Source organism: Pseudophryne corroboree, chromosome 3, assembly GCF_028390025.1.
Source record: "Pseudophryne corroboree isolate aPseCor3 chromosome 3, aPseCor3.hap2, whole genome shotgun sequence".
Classification (NCBI taxonomy): Eukaryota; Metazoa; Chordata; class Amphibia; order Anura; family Myobatrachidae; genus Pseudophryne; species Pseudophryne corroboree.
In genome coordinates this window covers 316,686,864-316,707,269 of record NC_086446.1, presented here as the reverse complement: position 1 = coordinate 316,707,269, position 20,406 = coordinate 316,686,864, and the positions used below count along the sequence as shown (strand labels likewise).

Below are 20,406 nucleotides of genomic sequence, written 5' to 3'. Positions count from 1 at the left end.
ATCAGATGGGCGTGTTTGGGTTTGGCGATTGTGAGTACCTACAGTAAAGCATGAAAGTGATGGCATTATGCTGTGGGGTTGTTTCAGCTGGTTCGGCATGGGTCCACTAGTTGTAATGCATGGTCTAGGCAACTCTGTGCTCCCTACATTGTGGCAGTTCTTTGAGACGACAAATGTTTTTTATCAGCATGACAATGCCACCTGTCATGTTTCCAGGATGACGCTGGACCTCCATACCTGGATGGAGTGGCCCACTCAGCGTCCACTGAGAACATTTGGGACGTATTGGATCCATGGGTGCATTCTAGGCCAACTTGACCTTCTTCAGTGTCACAGTTGGTCAGTGTTCTTAAGTCGGAATGGCAAAACATACCGCCTGCTGTTGTCCAGGAACTTGTGGACAGTTTACCAAGAAGGGTGACTGCAGTAATCACTGCATGTGATGAACCTACAAAGTACTGATGTCAATAAAATCTCATTGATCTATTTGCTGTTGGTGTCCAATCACTTTTGTATCATCTACTCCATACTTCCTAACCCTTGGTTTCTGCTGCCATGTTGCTTATTTCAGTGCTAATGCCACTATTACAGCAATGTTTATAAACCTTGTACTTTTCCTGCAATGTCTTGTAATTTAAGTCACTGTTATATAAGTAAAGGATCAATAATAATAATAATAATAATAATAATAATAATATACAATTGAACCTCAAAGTGTTACATGCTGTTTTTATTTTCTATACAATGTTTCACGCTGTCTTCATTTTCCTCTTATCCCCATATGCCTGTCTTTGATTCTGCAATTATTATTTTTTATCCGTTCCAGCTATACCATGCCTAATTCTTCTTGTGTCTTACTCCTAGGTGGACATTTACAGGCATTTATACTTTTGAGTCTTTGATAAAGATCTTTTCCCGAGGGTTTTGCATCGACAGTTTTACATTCCTCAGGGATCCCTGGAATTGGCTGGATTTCTGTGTCATTGTCATGGCGTAAGTGGAAGGTAGACACTGTTATGGTCACTAACATGCTTACTTGGGGTTTCATTACTGAAACTGATTTCTTGTAATAAATTAATTTAACAGTCTTGCCCTTTTCTAATAACAAATAAAGTGAATAGCCATAGCTGATGGTGACATCTTTACAATTGCACTACTGTACTTCAGTGACCCCATACTAGAGATAGAGGTATGCTGGGATATCTTGTGTGTTTGACATCTGTAAATAGCAGCCACCAGCGTATTTATAATGGGTGCAGTATGTGCGCTGCACACAGGCACCCGGGCCCCAGGGGGTCCACACCGCACACACTGTACCCATTTTTTTCAATACTTATTCTCCAGAGTCCCATGTTAGCAGCAGCAGCTCAGCAGAAATCACTAGGAAAATTGTGCGGTGGCCATTTTTCCAGAGTTTCACACATGCACAGTAAGACAAGCACTTGGAAAATGGCCCTCTGCACCATTTTCCCAGAGACCTGTCCATGCGCACTAGACTCTGGGACAGTGCTAGGGTCCGCTGATGTCTCTAGTGCCCAGAGCTACAGCCCTACCAGCTAGAGAGGAGAGGGCCCAGATGCAGTCTGCACATGGGCCTCCTCTTCTTTTGATACATCTCTGATAGCAACTTTACTTAAATAATATGGAAAGTGTTGTTTCTGCATTTGCTTATGGGGCTGGAGGGCCTAAAAATGACAGAAAAGGACATAGGGCTTGGACGGAATGCCGATGTTTGCAGATGTGAGCATTGTTTTTTGAACTGAGCATGTGTCACAGTCGTACTGCACAAGCACGGTTATTGATTAGCAACGGCGGACAAAGTGAGCATTTAGTTGCAAAGTAAGTGAGAGGTAGTGAACGTTTGTGGGAAGTGATGGATGCGTCTTCATAGTTCATACCTAATTGTAAAAGCTCTGGCAGCTTACTTGCGATAGATATTCTGAGCAACCAAAGGGTTTCTCAAAAGTTCAATGGTATGTCTGTGTACGCAGTCGGCATATCGGTGATGCCGTCAGTGGGTATCTCTGTACAAAACCCTGTCACAGTTCCATTAGCATATTTTTGCAGGTCTGCTGCATCCAAATACACAGCTGCTCCCCTGAATCAGACGCATAGTTATAATTTACTGCTTTGGGTGTTACTGGTCATTAATATAAGATCACGCTTTGATTGTCTTCTTATAAAATAATTATTTGCTTTGGCTGGTTTGGTTTTTGGCTAATCTGCATGTCCATATACAGTAAGTGCACGGAATAGAGGTTTCCCGCCTGTTAGGAAATCTACTCTCCTCAAGATGTTCCCCTGTCTTTTTATCATCTCTCTAGTTACACCACAGAGTTTGTAGATTTGGGGAATGTGTCTGCTCTTAGGACATTCCGTGTCCTCCGTGCACTTAAAACAATCACTGTAATTCCAGGTTTGTACACTTTTATTTCATCTTCTAATTTATTACTGTGTGGTGGTGGTGTTCATATGTGGTGTTCATATGTTCTACTTATCCTTACTCTCTGCTAAATATACATTTGGGTTATTAGCCAACTCTATGTATTTACATATTTTAGTGGGGATGGACTATTTAATGTCAGTAAGACCTGGCTACTGCATACCGGCACTCTTTGTCATTAAATGGTTAACATCAAGCAGTTAGACAGTGTCACAGATTCACTCCTTCTGGCTGGGTGTCTCTAGTATCACTTACAATTTGGTCATGTTTGTTTCCTTATTTCAGTGACCCTTTGTACCTCTGTGTTTGTTCATACCCCTTAATTAGACCTTGCCCTTGTCCCTATGTTCATTTGCAAGACATAAGGAGTTGCCAAGTAGTAAAATGTAGTCATCAGCATCATATGCTTTGTCCATGAGAAAAACTACAAGTAGACAGGGGTTTGCGTTTACTTTTCAAGTGGCTCAGCAGCAAGTATTCAGCAGCTTTCCACACAGATTTATTACAGACTTGAGAACATGGAATAAATGGTTCTGTAGCTTAAAGCCATGGAATATTGCCCAGCAGCATGAATAAGAGACTCCATGTGATATCTTCTTTTTAACATGGAATAAAAACTTAAATCTTCTAGTCCAGGAAAATGTATCCCCACTTTTGTTCTTATCTACAAGATACCATGTAGGTCTTGTAAATTTGTATAAAGCAAATACTCTCTGATATCAAATCTTTAAAAGTATTGTAGGTCATTGTGTTACTCCTGGCTCTAATAGGAGCCAATGGACATTGCAATGGGGGAGTCTAGAACTAGGTGGAGCTGCAAAATTCCATAAAGCTGTCAAGAGAAAGGGATTTAATTGGTTGCACATGTGCAATGCAGTAGGAGAGACGTCAATGAGTGGAGCTGGAGAGTGGGGTTAGGTACCAGAGGTCTGTGAGCTAAGAATAGACAAGTGATGATGCTGAGGTGGTGCCAAACCACTGAATATCTCCTGACACAGGGCTGAGGACCACAGCAAAAGCACCAGTCTGAGAGATCAGGAGAGGCAGCGTTGCAGCGCTGGGAACTGGAGAGTTGTGGAGGCTGTTTTCCTTAAACTGATTAAGGGTGATGTCCCTGCTGATAAAGTATTACACTATTAAGTAACGCTATAACTGAAAAGATACTAAGTTATACATATAAATATGCTTTCAATGGGATATATGTGCTGATTTTGCTACCATTGAACCAGTGAACTGATTTTATTTTGTATAAAGAGAGAGTAAACCATTTGTGAGAAAGATTGATTAAAAAAAAACTAACTAGGACTGAAATAATGATACTATTGAGTGCTGAAGATAACTGTGCTACTTAAGTCGACCTGTATTTATTGTGCTTTATAATTGGAAAGTTGAAGCTACTCTCTGGAATCAAGAAAGACCAGGTTTAGACACTAATTCTATTACCTTTTCCTTTTGTGGATTACAAATACGTGCATGTTATAGAACAGTGACCACCTAGCAAGAGTACTCCAATGAAAGAACTCTGTGTTCAATTTAAAGTAAATGACTGGTCAGTTTGGGCTTTTTCTAGTCTGATGAGTGTTAATCTGTTTTGCTGGCACATTCTTTTTACTTTTAAGATGCCAAAACAAAATGATGTATAATTAATGATATGTGTGTGTAACATGACAGATCTTAGTCAAAATATTTTCATTGAACATTTTTTAGAAAAGTAATTGTCTACTTTTGAACATTTTGGTTGTCATGTCATGTTTAATACTTATGGAAGGGATCCTATAAGATCTATAAAATAGATGTATGAAAAGGTTGGTACACATTTAAAAACTCTAAGAGGAGCACAATTTGGAATCTAATTTCTGTTCCTGATCACTGTATCAAAGTAATCCTATTTAGATGTGTGTGTAAAAAATATTGGGGAAAACTTAACAATGAGTGATATTCTGGTTATCACTCATTACTAATCTTAAATGGTGCTCCTAGCTGTCATTTTCAAACACTTGACACTTAGGAGCTGATTGGTTGGAGCACCATTTAAGATTAGTAACAAGTGATAACTAGTACAGGTTGAGCAGTGGCGGAACTAGCGAGCGGTGGGCCCAGGTGCGACAAAATGCTTTGCCCCCCCCCCCCCCCCCACACATCCCATCCAAGTCCACCCCCTCACCCCTGGAGAGGATCTGGTGAGGGGGACCTGCTCAGGGCCAGAGAAATGGATACCTAGCAACAGTGCCGTAACTAGACATTTTAGCACTGTGTGCAAGAAACGGCATCGGTGCCCCACCCCTGCATGCAAAACAGGGGCAGTGCGCGCCGTAGGCGCGCGCAAAAATACATAGTGGCGTGGCTTCGTGGGGAAGGGGTGTGGCCACAAAATAATACCAATTCATAAAACGGTACACAGTAGTCTCCATTATTCAAATTACGCCGCACAGTAGCACCACTACACCAGGTAGAGACCCTTTTACACCTTACAGCGGACAGATTCCTCTTTTTACACATTACAGCAGACAGCGTGCACTTTTTACACATAACGGCAGACAGCGTGCCCTTTTTACACATAACGGCAGACAGCGTGCCCTTTTTACACATAACGGCAGACAGCGTGCCCTTTTTACACATAACGGCAGACAGCGTGCCCTTTTTACACATAACGGCAGACAGCGTGCCCTTTTTACACATAACGGCAGACCGCGTGCCCTTGTTACACATAGCGGCAGACAGCGTCCCCTTTTTACACATTACGGCAGACAGCGTGCCCTTGTTACACATTACGGCAGACAGCGTCCCCATTTTTACACATTACGGCAGGCAGAATCCCCATTTTTACACATTGCGGCAGGCAGATTACCCCTTTTTACACATAGCGGCAGGCAGATTACCCCTTTTTACACATAGCGGCAGGCAACAGTCCCCCATTTTTACACATTGCGGCAGGCTGATTCCCCCTTTTTACACATTATGTCAGGCAGTCCCCCCTTTTTACACATTGCGGCAGGCTGATTCCCCCTTTTTACACATTACATCAGGCAGTCCCCCCTTTTTACACATTGCGGCAGGCTGATTCCCCTTTTTACACATAGCGGCAGGCAGTCCCCCATTTTTACACATAGCGGCAGGCAGGCCCAAGAAAAAAGAAAGAGAAAGAAAGAAAGAAAAAGAGAAAAAGAAAGAAAGAAGAATTATACTTACCCTCTCCGCCGGCTCAGGCTCCTCGGTGCAGCCGCGTCAGACGATTCCCGGGCAGTAGAGGAGGTGGAGGATGGAGGTGAAGAAGGGAGCCGCAGCAGCGCTTTGTTACTGGTGGAGGCGCTGCTGCTGCTGCCCCTCTGCTTCCCTATAGGCTGTTCTCGGAAGACAGCCTATAGTGAAGCAGAGGGGCAGCAGCAGCAGCGCCTCCACCAGTAACAAAGCGCTGCTGCGGCTCCCTCCTTCACCTCCCTCCTCCTCCTTCCCCCGTCCGTGCCGCTGCTCCTCTCCTCTCCGGGCGGCTGTGCGCTGCGGGCAGCGGTTGCCTGCAGCGCACAGCGGCATGTAATGAGTCAGTTTGACTCATTGCATGCTTGGGCCCCTGGACAGAGGCGGGCCCCAGTGCAACGCACTGCTTGCACTGCCGGTAGTTCCGCCTCTGAGGTTGAGTATCCCATATCCAAATATTCCGAAATACGGAATATTCCGAAATACAGAATTTTTTGAGTGAGACCGGAATAGTGAAACCTTTGTTTTCTGATGGCTCAATATACACAAACTTTGTTTAATACACAAAGTTATTAAAAATATTGTATTAAATGACCTTCAGGCTGTGTGTATAAGGTGTACATGAAACATAAATGAATTGTGTGAATGTACACACACTTTGTTTAATGCACAAAGATATTAAAAATATTGGCTAAAATGACCTTCAGGCTGTGTGTATAAGGTGTATATGAGACATAAATGCATTCTGTGCTTAGACTTAGGTCCCATCGCCATGATATCTCATTATGGTATGCAATTATTCCAAAATACGGAAAAATCTGATATCCAAAATACTTCTGGTCCCAAGCATTTTGGATAAAGGATACTCAACCTGTATATCGCTCATTGTTAAATCTGACCCATTGTTTTTGAAAAGCTCTTATTACATGTTACATAATCATGGCCTATGTGTGGGGGTACCTTTTAGTGTGCTCCATGACCCAAACCTTGCTTCAGTGGAAAAATAATTCCTTTTGAACACATTTTTGTTAATGGGGTTTCTTAACTTTTTCCCATATGCGATTCAAGAATTTGAGAAATTCATAAGATGCATATTTGACTTATTAATATACTATATAATACAATATATTTATACTTACTAACCCTATCCTCTCTTAGACCACCTACATCATCCATTCAGTCATCCATTCTATCCCAGTTTGCCCTACTGTATGTCATCTCATATCCCCTCCCTCTAGAATGTAAGATCTCATGATCAGGGTCCTCTCTACCTTTTGTCTCATGTCTGTCCATTGTCCATCTACCCAGAGTCCCTTGTCATGACTTTTGCTGAATTTTTCATGTTTTGCTGTTCATCTACTCACGCACACTGACTTTCTTAATGCACTTCCCTTACTATCTTACTTCGTTTTAATCATGTATTTTAATCATCTATAGATTGTAAGCTTGCGAGCAGAGCCTTCCTACCTCTATGACTGTTTGTTATTACCCAGTTTTGTGATATCATTGTTATTTCCAATTGTAAAGCGCAACGAAATTTGCTGTGCTATATAAGAAACTGTTAATAAATAAATAATAATAATAATGTATTTGAGATTATTCTTAGGGGGGTGTGCAATTAGCCACCATAACCCATTTTCATGGGGAAAAAATGCGAAAACTCTGCTTTTTCCGCAACTCTACTATATCCCAGCTATCCAATTACTCATGTGATAATTCTCCATAGGGTTTATCGTGAATTTCTCTTCACCCCATTTTTGGGTAAAAATATCAGAAATTGGTTCAGAAGCCCTCACCCCCCCCCCCCCCCCCCTTCCTCCTTATGACTAATTATCCTTAATTAGTCAATAATAAGATGTAAGCTTTGGGGTAAAAAGTGCAAAGTGGTGGGGGTGCCTTTCATTGACCCAAATATATACTGATACCCATTTCATGTACCCCAAATTTAATCACTTTTCAAGGCTTAGTACATCTCCTCCTGATTGTGTGATGTTGTCAGTCTTCTATGCTATTTGAGCTCTGTGGCATCAGAAAGTTTTTTAATTAACACTGATCATCTCATTGGTTGTTATATGTCTAAGATTTGGTACAGGTTCTTTTAAGCCTGGAGAGCTTGTAAAATTGTATCTGGCTTCCCTGTGTTATGCTGTCCAATGTAATGACTGGGAAGTTAACCAGGGAACATTTGTTATATAATTTGTAAGGCTCTAACTAGGCTTTGTGTTCTAAACTGTCCATGTGGAAGTCATATAATAAATAGATCATTGCTATCACTATGCTAAACATTTACCAATAGGATATATTATTACTTGGTTAAATTAGGGAGACTTATGAAAGATATGATAAATGAGGCTATTTATGATGCCTTGACAGTAATGTGATAACTTTGCTTTGTCTAGGTCTGAAGACCATTGTCGGAGCCCTCATTCAGTCAGTGAAAAAGTTGTCCGATGTGATGATTCTGACTGTATTCTGTCTGGCTGTCTTTGCACTAATTGGTCTTCAACTGTTTATGGGAAATCTGAGGCAGAAGTGCGTCCGATGGCCACCCCCTGAAGACGCCTATGAATATTTCCGAAATGAGACCTTAAGCTCTATGTCGGCTGTTTACAATGACACAGACATGTACGAAAATATAACTATAGACTGGACTCCCTACTTCAACAATCTGTGTAAGACAACTTTTGATTTTGTGTCTTTGTGTGAAAATTACATATCTTCTACTGGCATACTTTTCCATTAAATTGTAAGCACTGTAATGTTCGGCTGTGCACTTTACTGCTAATTACAGTAAACAATCTTTGCTAATTTTCCTGTGCACTTTTTGGGGTACAAGGGAAATTTGCAAAGAGATTGGTTGTGAAGTTCCTTCCCCTGACGTTCCTGAGGCTTTCCATGGACATGAATTATCTCCCACCCCTGAAGTCTAGTACAGCAGTGGCCAACATGCGGCCCTCGAGCTGCATGCGGCTCTTTCATCCTCTGCATGCGGCTCGGTCGGCGCCTGGCCACCGCTGCCCCCAGCCCCAGGTACACACACGCCTCTCTGGCGGCGGTGTCTCTATTCAATTCGGCGCCGGCCCGTGAGCCAATCAGAGCTCGCGGACCTGATTGGCTGCCGGATGTGAGCTTTGATTGGCTCACGGACTGGCACCTTATTGAAGAGAGACACCGCCGCTGGTGAGCACTGTGGGGACATGTGTGTCTGCACTGGGGGCATATCTGGCACTGTGGGGACATGTGTATCTGCACTAGGGGCATAGCAGGCACTGTAGGTACATGTGTATCTGGCACTGGGGGCATAGCTGGCACTTTGGGGACATATGTATCTGCACTAGGGGCATAGCAGGCACATGTGTATCTGGCACTGGGGGCATAGCTGTTACTGTGGAGACATTAGTATCTGCACTGGGGGCATATCTGGCACTGGGAGCATAGCTGGCACTGTGGGGACATGTGTATCTGGCACTGGGGGCATAGCTGGCACTGTAGGGACATGTGTATTTGGCACTGTGGGGCATATATGTATTTGGCACTGTGGGGCATATATGTATTTGGCACTGTGGGGCATATATGTACCTGGCACTGTGGGGCATATGTGTACTTGGCACTGTGGGGCATATATGTATCTGGCACTGTGGGGCATATATGTATCTGGCACTGTGGGGACATGTGTATCTGGCCCTGTGGGGACATGTGTATTTGGCACTGGGGACATATATGTATCTGGCACTGTGGGGACATGTGTATCTGGCCCTGTGGGGACATGTGTATTTGGCACTGGGGACATATATGTATCTGGCACTGTGGGGGCATATATGTATGTGGCACTGTACTGGGGCATTATATGTATGTGGCACTGTATAACATGACGAAAAATGGGGTTTTGATATGAGGTCTTACTCCTACAAACGTCATACCGAAAGTTGTTTGCAAAAAAATGGGGTGTGGCCTTGTGACAACAAGGCCATGCCCCCATTTTTGCACATGCTCCTTTGGCGCACGCATGATAGTGGCTCTGACTCTTGACTACAGATCTTTTCTGGCTCTTTGCCTCTGACTGGTTGGCCACCCCTGGTCTAGTAGATAGGTGTTCTATACAGTAATATGTTGTGATATCTTATTAAACTTTGTTTTATGTACTTCTCTTATGCAAATAGCAAACTTTTACTTCCTGGAAGGCGCATTGGACCCTCTTTTATGTGGGAACAGCAGCGACAGTGGGTAAGTCATATTTATTTAAAACATTGGGAAGTAAGGAAGTACATTGTTTTATTTGCCTTTTTTTAATAGTACTGAATATTAAAGGAAATTAAATTTGCTTTGGCCACACAACCAAAATGTTGAAATGCATTATGCACAGTGTAAGACATGACAATGAGGGAAATCCTAATACAGGATTCCAAGGTCAAAATATACATATTTCATTTAATATAAAATGTAAACACAGATGAAAGGATGAAAAAGGAGAGACAAACAGCAAAAAGCAGGAAATGAAAAGGCAGGGCGAGGCGCAAAGTAAAAGGATCCACTTAAACAGGCACACATGCTATAAAAGCGGCGCCCTCTTACCTCTCTGTCTGTCTGTTAATATGCTGTCTTGTTTTATTACTGTGTTTTTTCCAATTGTAAAGCACAATGGAATAAGTTGGCACTGTATAGATATTAATAAAATGAATACTGCACATAGCCATTTGTGTTTGGAATTCTGAGATACTGCCATAATTGTTTACAATGATGTTTTTTGACAACAGGAAATGCCCAGAAAGTTTTACATGTATGAAAACTGGCATAAATCCCAACTATGGGTACACCAGCTTTGACTCATTCAGCTGGGCTTTTTTGGCTCTCTTCAGGCTGATGACTCAGGACTATTGGGAGAACCTCTTTCAGCTGGTAAGATGACCTATTCTTCTACAAAATACAGTGCTTGGCAAGCTGTATAAACGCTGAGCACAAGTCATTCCCCAAAAAAAGAATATTGTTTTTCTGCTTATTTACATTACTGAATATTTGAAAGGCTTACATGTTTCCCATTTCCCCAAGACAGTCACAGGTTTTTTTATTATTGGAAGCCACACTCCTGATGCACTCCCCCCGAATGATTTAAACATTTATAAGTGTTTTCTGAACTTGCCATCCGAAAGAAGCATGGGGTTGGCATTATATCCATACACTAGATGGACAAAAGTATTTGGCCACACCTGTTAATTATTGAATTCAGGTGTTTCATTCAGGTCCATTGCCACAGCTGTATAAAATCAAGCACCTAACAATGCAGTCTCCATTTGCAAAATGTGTCGTTTTGAAGAGCTAAGTGACTGCAAGCGTGGTACTATGGTAGGATGCCACCTTTGCAATAAGATGGTTCGTGAAATTTCATCCCTGCTGGATATACCACGGTCAACTGTAAGTGATATTATTAGAAAGTGGAAGTATTTAGGAACAACAGCAACTCAGCCATGAAGCAGAAGACCATGTAAAATCACTAAGCGGGGTCAATGACAGCTTATGCGTTAGTCTTGAACGCTCTGCCGATTCCATAGCTGAAGAGTTCTGAATGTCCACTGGCATTAATGTAAGTGCAAAAAACTGCGGCGGGAGCTTAATGGAATGGGTTTCCATGGCCGAGCAGCTGCATGCAAGCCTCACATCACCAAGTCCAATGCCAAGCGTTGGATGGAGTGGTGTAAAGCACACAGACAATGGACTGTGGAGCAGTTGAAAGTGTTCTATGGAGTGATGAATCACGCTTCTCTGTTTGGCAGTCTGATGGGCGAGTCTCGGTTTGGTGGATGCTTGGAAAACCTGTCTGACTGCATTATGCAACTGTGAAGTTTAGTAGAGAAGGGATAATGGTATTTGGCTGATTTTCAGAGTTTGGCTTGGGCCCCTTATCTCCAATGAAAGGCAATCTTAATGCTCCAGCATACCAATACATTTTGGACAATGCTATGCTTCCAACTTTGTAGTACAGGTTGAGTATCCCTTATCCAAAATGCTTGGGACCAGAGGTATTTTGGATATCGGATTTTTCCGTATTTTGGAATAATTGCATACCATAATGAGATATCATGGTGATGGGACCCAAGTCTAAGCACAGAATGCATTTATGTCTCATATACACCTTATACACACAGCCTGAAGGTCATTTTATCCAATATTTTTAATAACTTTGTGCATTAAACAAAGTGTGTGTACATTCACACAATTCATTTATGTTTCATATACACCTTATACACAATTATACACACAGCCTGAAGGTCATTTAATACAATATTTTTTAATAACTTTGTGTTTTAAACAAAGTTTGAGTACATTGAGCCACAGAAAACAAAGATTTCACTATGTCACTCTCACTCAAAAAATTCTGTATTTCGGAATATTCCGTATTTCAGAATATTTGGATATGGGATACTCAACCTGTAACAGTTTGGGGAAGGCCTTTTTCTATTCCAACTTTCCAACATGGCTGTGCACAAAGCAAGGACTGTAAAGACATGGGTTGATGAGTTCGGTGTGGAAGTACTTGACTGTCCCACACAGAGCCCTGACCTCAACCCCATCGAGCACCGTTGGGATGAACTGGAACGGAGATTGCGAGCCAGGCCTACTTGTCCAACATCAGTGTCTGACCTCATAAATGCTCTATAGAATGAATGAGCACAAATTCCCACAGAAACCTTCATCTTGTGGATAGCCTTCCAAGAAGAGTGGAAGCTGTTATAGCTGCAAATGGAGGGGGGAACTCCAAATTAAAGTGTATGTATTTGAATACAATGTCATTACAGACCCTATTGGTGTAATGGTCAGGCATCCGAATACTTTTGTCCATATAGTGTATCACATTGGTGTCTCAATTTCTGGTTTCAAAATGATAGAACCCCAAAATATGAGTGACTTAAACTGTTAGTAATAATGAATACAAATATGCGTGTGTTAGGTGCCGCGGTCCGCGGCGCCGCTCGGTCTGCTTCCGAGCGACGCTCACGGCCGCCGCACCTCCCTCGCTGCCCGCCCAGCGCCTAGCAACGCCAGGACGCCGTGCGTACTGTAGCGCCGGGTCCCTGGCAACGCTAGGACGCCGGGCGTCCACAGCCGCCAGGTCCATGGCAACGGGGACGCCATTGGCGGACCGCGTTCCCCGTTGCCAGATAAAATTGGATTAGTTTTTCATGCAGCAGGGCAGCTGCACGGCAACTATTGATTAGGGTCTGGGGGCTGGTCTTGCTGGCCCTCCTGTCATTGGCCAGCAGGGCCTTTTTATGGGAGCCAGCACACTGTAGCCTCGCCGGTGATAGCTTCCTGTATGCTGTTCCTGCCTTGCAAAGTTTGTTCCTAGTCTGCTGAATCTGGTCGATCCTGCTCCCTGCGCTCCTGAGTCCTGGAGTTCTGAAGCCGGTCCTGGGAATCCTTCCAGTCCAAGTGAACCTGTTGCAGTCATCTGGGGGTTCTCGCTTATTGGGGTTCTCTCCTGGTTTCGTGAGTAGCGGCTTCTGCCGCGTGTTGCGGCCTAGGCCGCTTAGTCCTTGCGTTTGTTTTATACTGGTGTTTTTGCGGAGGTTTCCGCTTTTCACTGTCCTCCCCGGTACACGACGGTGCCGTGTGGGGTGTGGACAGTGGTATCTTTTGTTGTCCTTTTCCTTTGGCGGCGTGCCGCACATATATTTAGTTTTAGGGTTGTTAGTAACCCCTAGCCTTCTGTTTGCTTTAGTTAGAGGTCCCCTTGTTATTATCCTGTCTCGGTTCACGCCTTGTCTCACTCTAACACCTGGGGGCATCGGAGTTGGGCAGACCTAATCCGTCCTTCAAACGCGGCTGCCATGGGCCCAAGAAACCATAGTCACGCAGGCGTGAACGGACCACACGGGTGAAACAATGGAGGTAGGTTGCTAGGGGCTATTTCCATACCACACCTTATTTCAGCGTCACGTTCTGGTGCTCTGGACTCACTACGCAACATCTCTCTTGTTTTGAGCACCAGGAACGTAACATTATCACCGGCCCAAAAAAGAATAAAGAGTTATTTGTATTTGGTGGGCCTTGAAATTCGGCCTCATGAATCCGGCAGTGTTAGGACCGGGTACCAGCCAGCTTTTGGCCAACCAGATGCAGGAACTAACTCAGATGGTTCAGGATCTTACTCTTCGGGTGAGATCGCAGGAAGATCTTTTGCGAGCCTCCCCGAGTATGATTCCAGAACCAAAGATGCATCTTCCCAACCGTTTTTCGGGTAGCCGAAAGGATTTTTTTAATTTCAAAGAAGCTTGTAAACTTTATTTTCGTTTAAGGCCCCGATCCTCTGGTACTGAGTCTCAACGGGTCGGGATTGTGATGTACTACAAGGCGATCCGCAAACCTGGGCTTTTGGGCTAAAAGCCGATGACGCAGCCTTGCTATCTGTAGATGCCTTTTTTAAGTCCTTAGGTCTTTTGTATGACGACCCTGATAGGGAAGCGTCGGCTGAGAGCCACCTGCGTGCCCTTAAACAGGGGAAAAATCCCGCAGAGGTGTATTGTACCGAATTTCGCCGTTGGTCGAACGACTGTGGCTGGAACGACCCGGCCCTGCGCAAAGGGAGACTATATGCCCTGTCTGGCCCGGAAACTACGGCAATGGATGAGTATGTACAGGAGAGCTTGAAGAAGGGCTTTATTAGGCCCTCAAAATCTCCATTGAGCGCAGGATTCTTTTTTGTTCAGAAAAAAGATGGGTCGCTCAGACCATGTATTGATTATCGGGCGTTGAATAAAATTTCTGTTAAAAATACCTACCCCTTGCCACTGATTTCGGTACTATTTGATCAGCTCCGTACTGCCGTTATCTTTTCCAAAATCGATCTTAGAGGGGCTTACAATCTCATCCGAATAAAATCTGGGGATGAGTGGGAGACGGCTTTCAGCACACAGTCGGGACATTATGAATACTTGGTGATGCCGTTTGGGCTGTCTAATGCTCCTGCTGTATTTCAAGATCTCATTAACGACGTCCTTCGCGACTTTCTAGGAAAGTTCGTAGTCGTTTATTTAGACGACATTTTGATTTACTCTGAGTCCTTTGAACAACATATTACCCATGTGCGACTGGTCCTTCAGAGGTTACAGGAAAATCATTTGTACGCCAAACTGGAGAAATGTGATTTCCACATCACAGAAGTGTCCTTCCTGGGGTATATTATTTCTCCAAAGGGGTTTTTCATGGAACCAAAAAAACTCCAGGCAATCCTAAATTGGGCACAACCCACAAACTTAAAAGCAATCCAGCGCTTTTTAGGGTTTGCAAATTGTTATAGGCCTTTTATTCATACCTTCTCAGATTTGGTTGCTCCTATTGTGGCGTTGACTAAAAAAGGAGCAGACCCTTCCAATTGGTCGCCTAAAGTCAAGTCTGCCTTCCTGGCCTTGAAACAGGCCTTTGTCTCAGCTCCAGTACTCAGACACCCTAACCCGGATCTCCCCTTTATTGTCGAGGTAGATGCCTCAGAGGTTGGAGTGGGGGCTATCCTTTCTCAGGAAGACCCGGAGTCTCGGGAATTACACCCATGTGCCTTCATGTCCAGAAAATTCTCCTCCGCAGAGTCCAACTATGATGTTGGTAATCGAGAATTGTTGGCAGTTAAATGGGCTTTCGAGGAGTGGAGGCACTGGCTGGAAGGAGCAAGGCATACCATTACTGTGTTCACTGACCACAAGAACCTGCAGTATATTGAGTCAGCTAAACGGCTTAATGCTCGACAGGCACGTTGGGCGCTGTTTTTTACTCGTTTCAGGTTTATCATCACCTTCAGGCCCGGTTCCAAGAGTACGAAAGCCAATGCCCTGTCACGTTGTTTTCTTCCGGTTCACAATAACCACCCGGCTACTACCCCCATAGTCCCATCGTCTGTCATCCGGGCTGGCCTCACACAGGATTTATTTACACAGCTAGTCCAGCTTCAGAAGCAGGCTCCCAATGTCACTCCTGCAGATCGTCTCTTCGTCCCTGAATTTCTGAGAGGTACTGTCTAGCTGAGTTTCATGATAATAAGGTTTCTGGTCATCCCGGTATCACTAAAACCTCGGAGTTGATCTCTCGCTCAGTGTGGTGGCCTAATCTTTCTAAAGATGTGAGGGAATTTGTCCGTTCCTGTCAGGTTTGTGCTCAGTACAAGGCATCTCGATCGTTGCCGGTCGGGCAACTCATGCCTCTAGCCATTCCTCTCAGGCCATGGTCACATATATCCATGGATTTCGTGGTGGACCTTCCTCTTTCAGCTGGGTTCCGGGTCATTTGGGTGGTAGTAGACCGTTTTAGTAAGATGGCCCACTTCATTGCTCTTCCCTGATTGCCCTCCGCTCAAGGGTTGGCAGTTTTGTTTCTCCGCCATGTCTTCAGGCTCCATGGTTTACCCATGGATATTGTCTCTGATCGGGGACCACAATTCATTGCCCGTTTCTGGAAATGGTTTTGTGCCTCATTAAATATGAAACTCTCTTTAACATCTGGGTACCATCCACAGTCTAACGGACAAACTGAACGTGTTAATCAGTCATTTAAACAGTATTTACGGCTATATTCGGCCAAACTTCAGAATGATTGGTCTGAATTTCTTCCTTTGGCCGAGTTTGCCTATAATAACTCTTGTCATTCTTCCACCAAGGAGTCTCCATTCTTTTCGGTCCTGGGCTTTCATCCTAGAGCCAATTCTTTTTACCCTCATTTTCCAGTCTCTTCGTTGACCTTAACTTCCCGTCTCAGAATGATTTGGAAAAAGGTGCACCTTGCCCTTAAGAAGGCTGCCTTCTGAGAAAAAAAAATTTCAGATAGGTTCCGACGCCCATGCACTTTTAAGGTGGGAGATAAGGTGTGGTTGTCAACCCGCAACATCAAGCTCCGACAACCCTCGGCTAGATTGGGACCCAAATTTATTGGACCATTCCTTAACGTAAAGAAGGTCAATCCAGTTGCTTTTCGGCTACGCTTGCCTAAATCACTCAAAATTGGCAATACTTTTCACTGTTCCCTTCTGAAGCAATATATTTCTTCCAGGAGATTCCCTCGGAAAACTTCCCAGGGTAGACTTCCGGTGGATGTTCAGGGACAACAAGAGTTCTTGGTGGAGAAGGTTTTAGATTCCAAAGTTTCTCGGGGCCGGCTGTATTTTTTGGTTCACTGGAAAGGCTATGGCCCGGAAGAAAGGTCTTGGGTCCTGGATAACAATTTACATGCCGCTAAATTTAAGAGATTATTCTTTCAGGAATTTCCTCAGAAACCCGGCTTTAGGGGTTCTTTAACTCCTCCTCAAGGGGGGGGGTACTGTTAGGTGCCACGGTCCGCGGCGCCGCTCGGTCTGCTTCCGAGCGACGCTCACGGCCGCCGCACCTTCCTCGCTGCCCGCCCGGCGCCTAGCAACGCCAGGATGCCGTGCGTACTGTAGCCGCCGGGTCCCTGGCAACGCTAGGACGCCGGGCGTCCACAGCCGCCGGGTCCATGGCAACGGGGACGCCATTGGCGGACCGCGTTCCCCGTTGCAAGATAAAACTGGATTAGTTGTTCATGCAGCAGGGCAGCTGCACGGCAACTATTAATTAGGGTCTGGGGGCTGGTCTTGCTAGCCCTCCTGTCATTGGCCAGCAGGGCCTTTTATTATGGGAGCCAGCACACTGCAGCCTCGCCGGTGATAGCTTTCTGTATGCTGTTCCTGCCTTGCAAAGTTTGTTCCTAGTCTGCTGAATCTGGTCGATCCTGCTCCCTGCGCTCCTGAGTCCTGGAATTCTGAAGCCGGTCCTGGGAATCCTTCCAGTCCAAGTGAACCTGTTGCCGTCATCTGGGGGTTCTTGCTTATTGGGGTTCTCTCCCGGCTTCGTGAGTAGCGGCTTCTGCCGCGTGTTGCGGCCTAGGCCGCTTAGTCCTTGCGTTTGTTTTATACTGGTGTTTTTGCAGAGGTTTCTGCTTTTCACTGTCCTCCCCGGTACACGACGGTGCCGTGTGGGGTGTGGACAGTGGTATCTTTTGTTGTCCTTTTCCTTTGGCGGCGTGCCGCACATATATTTAGTTTTAGGGTTGTTAGTAGCCCCTAGCCTTCTGTTTGCTTTAGTTAGAGGTCCCCTTGTAATTATCCTGTCTCGGTTCACGCCTTGTCTCACTCTAAGACCTGGGGGCATCGGAGTTGGGCAGACCTAATCCGCCCTTCAAATGCGGCTGCCGTGGTCCCAAGAAACCATAGTCACGCAGGCGTGAACGGACCACACGGGTGAAACAATGGAGGTAGGTTGCTAGGGGCTATTTCCATACCACACCTTATTTCAGCGTCACGTTCTGGTGATCTGGACTCACTACGCAACATCTCTCTTGTTCTGAGCACCAGGAACGTAACAGCGTGTGGTCAGTCCTACAATCTACTTTAAAAAAAAAAGGGAAATATCTTTCATAGGGCATCAATACAACAGTGCTCCCAGTGTACATATTAATGAATAGTGGTTAGGCCTTTGATTGCATATACCATTATATGTGGTGAGCAAAGCATGTTTTCTGACATGGGAGTACTCTTCTTGTACTTGACTTAAAGAGATTTTCCAATCATTTTACAAAGCTCATCTACTGTATACACATTTTTTGGGATTCCTATGTTTGTACTTAAACATATTCTGCAGGATGTAATGGAGTCCGAGTTCACCCGATGAGCAAGAGATGCCGGCCCAGATCAGCCTTTTTTTAAAGTGCCAGTCATTTACAAGGCATAACAATGCCTTGTAAATGATTGCCCCCTTAAAAAAAAGTTGGATTTTGGGCGGTATCCCACACATCTGGCGAACTCGGATTCCATTACATCCCGCCAATGATCTTTGTTGGACATGCATTTGTTCAGTACACAGAAGAAGCCTATAGAATATCCTAGCCAGGCACCTTATACTGGAAGTTGGATAGGGCAGTTCTATATAAGTGGTGTTTGCCTTTAATACACTTTTAGTGATTTTGTGTTTAGTATGCCTGTTTTATTTGCACCAAAGTTTCTTTCCCATAAACTCAACGTTTTTGTTTCCTCTCTCTAGACCCTCCGAGCAGCTGGTAAGACATACATGGTTTTCTTTGTGTTGGTGATTTTCCTGGGCTCATTCTATCTTATCAACCTTATCCTCGCTGTTGTGGCCATGGCTTATGATGAGCAGAATGAAGCCACCATTCAGGAAGCCTTAGAAAAGGAGAGAGAATTTCAGGATCTACTGGAACAGCTTAGGAAACATCAGGAGGAGCAGGGTCAACGGGTCAGTATTTGACACAAGTACTTGGTGCCAGAGTGAGAGCTAGGTTAAGAACAGAACACTTGACCAGGACAGTAAAAGAAGAACTAATCTTATCAATAGTTGATACACTGTCCAGTGTGTCCACAGCATGGTGGCACAATGTTGCTGACCGTAGTTTGTCCATTACAGCTGATTAGATTGTGGAGTTCTACTAGCTGAGAAGGAAAGGGGTTGCTGTAAATGATTATAGTGCTTCTTATACAGCATCTGTTGAGTGGTCTTATATTAAGGGGTTGATCTGTCATTAACTTCAAATGCAACATTTTTCATGATATTTATATTTCTGGTCTTATACAGTATATTGCTGAATTATCAAATGTGATTTGGCTTTCCACAAATGTGCTCAGCAGAGGAGCTACTGTAGACTGACATAACTCAGACTAACCAAAAAATATACTTCCTGCACATGACATATTTGTTTATTATTTATTACCAGTTATTTCTATAGCGCCAGGGCTGTATGTAGACAATTTGGATCCCAGTATGAGCCTTAAAAAAATGTGCCCCTACCCCCCCCCCCCCCCCCCAATAGAAATTCAACACCCCTCCCGACATAGAAAAAGCAATTTCGGCACGCACGCTCCTGATGAGGGGGCGTAGCCTTGCTAAAATTGCCGTGGTCCGCTAAAATAGGCGTGGCCTTGCAGGAAAAGACTCCCTTACACCCCAGTTTTTGACACTGCAACAACAGACCTCGGCCACCACAGGAAAGAAAAAAACATTCCACCATATTAAGCCGCACACAGTAATGCCCCTTGCACCATATCATGCCATACACAGCAATACCATGATACCATTATGCCCTATAGTAAAGCTTCTAATTGCTTTTAAATTACCTGCTCGTTGCCAGTGGTTTCATGTGCTAGGTGTCATGCTCATTGCTAGGGGTTTCATGTGCTGTGTGTCATGCTTGTTGCCAGGGGTTTCATGCACTGTGTATCATGCTCGTTGCCAGGTGTTTCATGCGCCTGGTGTCATGCTTGTTTCCAAGGGTTTCATGTGCTGGGTGTTATGCTCGTTGCCAAATGTAATGCTTGTTGTCAAGAGTAATGCTTGTTGCCAAGGGTAATGTTCGTTGCCAAGGGGATGTATAAAGCATATTCACTGGCCCGCCAGCACTTAATCTCCCCCTCCCCTTTCCTAGTACTCCGCTCGGGAGGTGCGCGGAATGACACAGTTGCGTTGTGACATTACGACGCAATTTGCGTCATTCCGTGAAACTTCACCCTCCAAGTGGAGGACTAGGGAAGAGGGAGGAGGGGGAGCCGAAAGGAGACACAAAGCCAACCAACTCCTGACTGTCATTTTTCAAACACAGCCTGTGACATGGAAGTTAGGAGCTGATTGGTTGGTACTTTATCACCGTGCTATTTATCACTCTCCAAGGCTTGATAAATGGGGGCCTATATTCCCTACAATATGTACATGCGCACACGTTCACGCTAGGGTTAATTTTTTTTTTTTTGAGCCAATTAACCTACCTAA

The 20,406-nt window shown here is 44.5% G+C and overlaps 1 protein-coding gene across 2 annotated transcripts in view; it reads left to right on the top strand.

Moving 5' to 3' along the window:
• SCN4A (sodium voltage-gated channel alpha subunit 4) overlaps positions 1 to 20,406 on the top strand; it is a 275,899-nt gene that overhangs the window by 165,571 nt on the left and 89,922 nt on the right. For both annotated transcript variants that reach the window (XM_063959465.1, XM_063959466.1), the window contains exons 5-10: positions 865 to 993; positions 2,325 to 2,416; positions 8,038 to 8,310; positions 9,799 to 9,862; positions 10,393 to 10,534; positions 18,670 to 18,882. In XM_063959465.1, the coding sequence (XP_063815535.1) occupies positions 865 to 993; positions 2,325 to 2,416; positions 8,038 to 8,310; positions 9,799 to 9,862; positions 10,393 to 10,534; positions 18,670 to 18,882 (913 nt within the window). The remainder of the gene's footprint in view (positions 1 to 864; positions 994 to 2,324; positions 2,417 to 8,037; positions 8,311 to 9,798; positions 9,863 to 10,392; positions 10,535 to 18,669; positions 18,883 to 20,406) is intronic.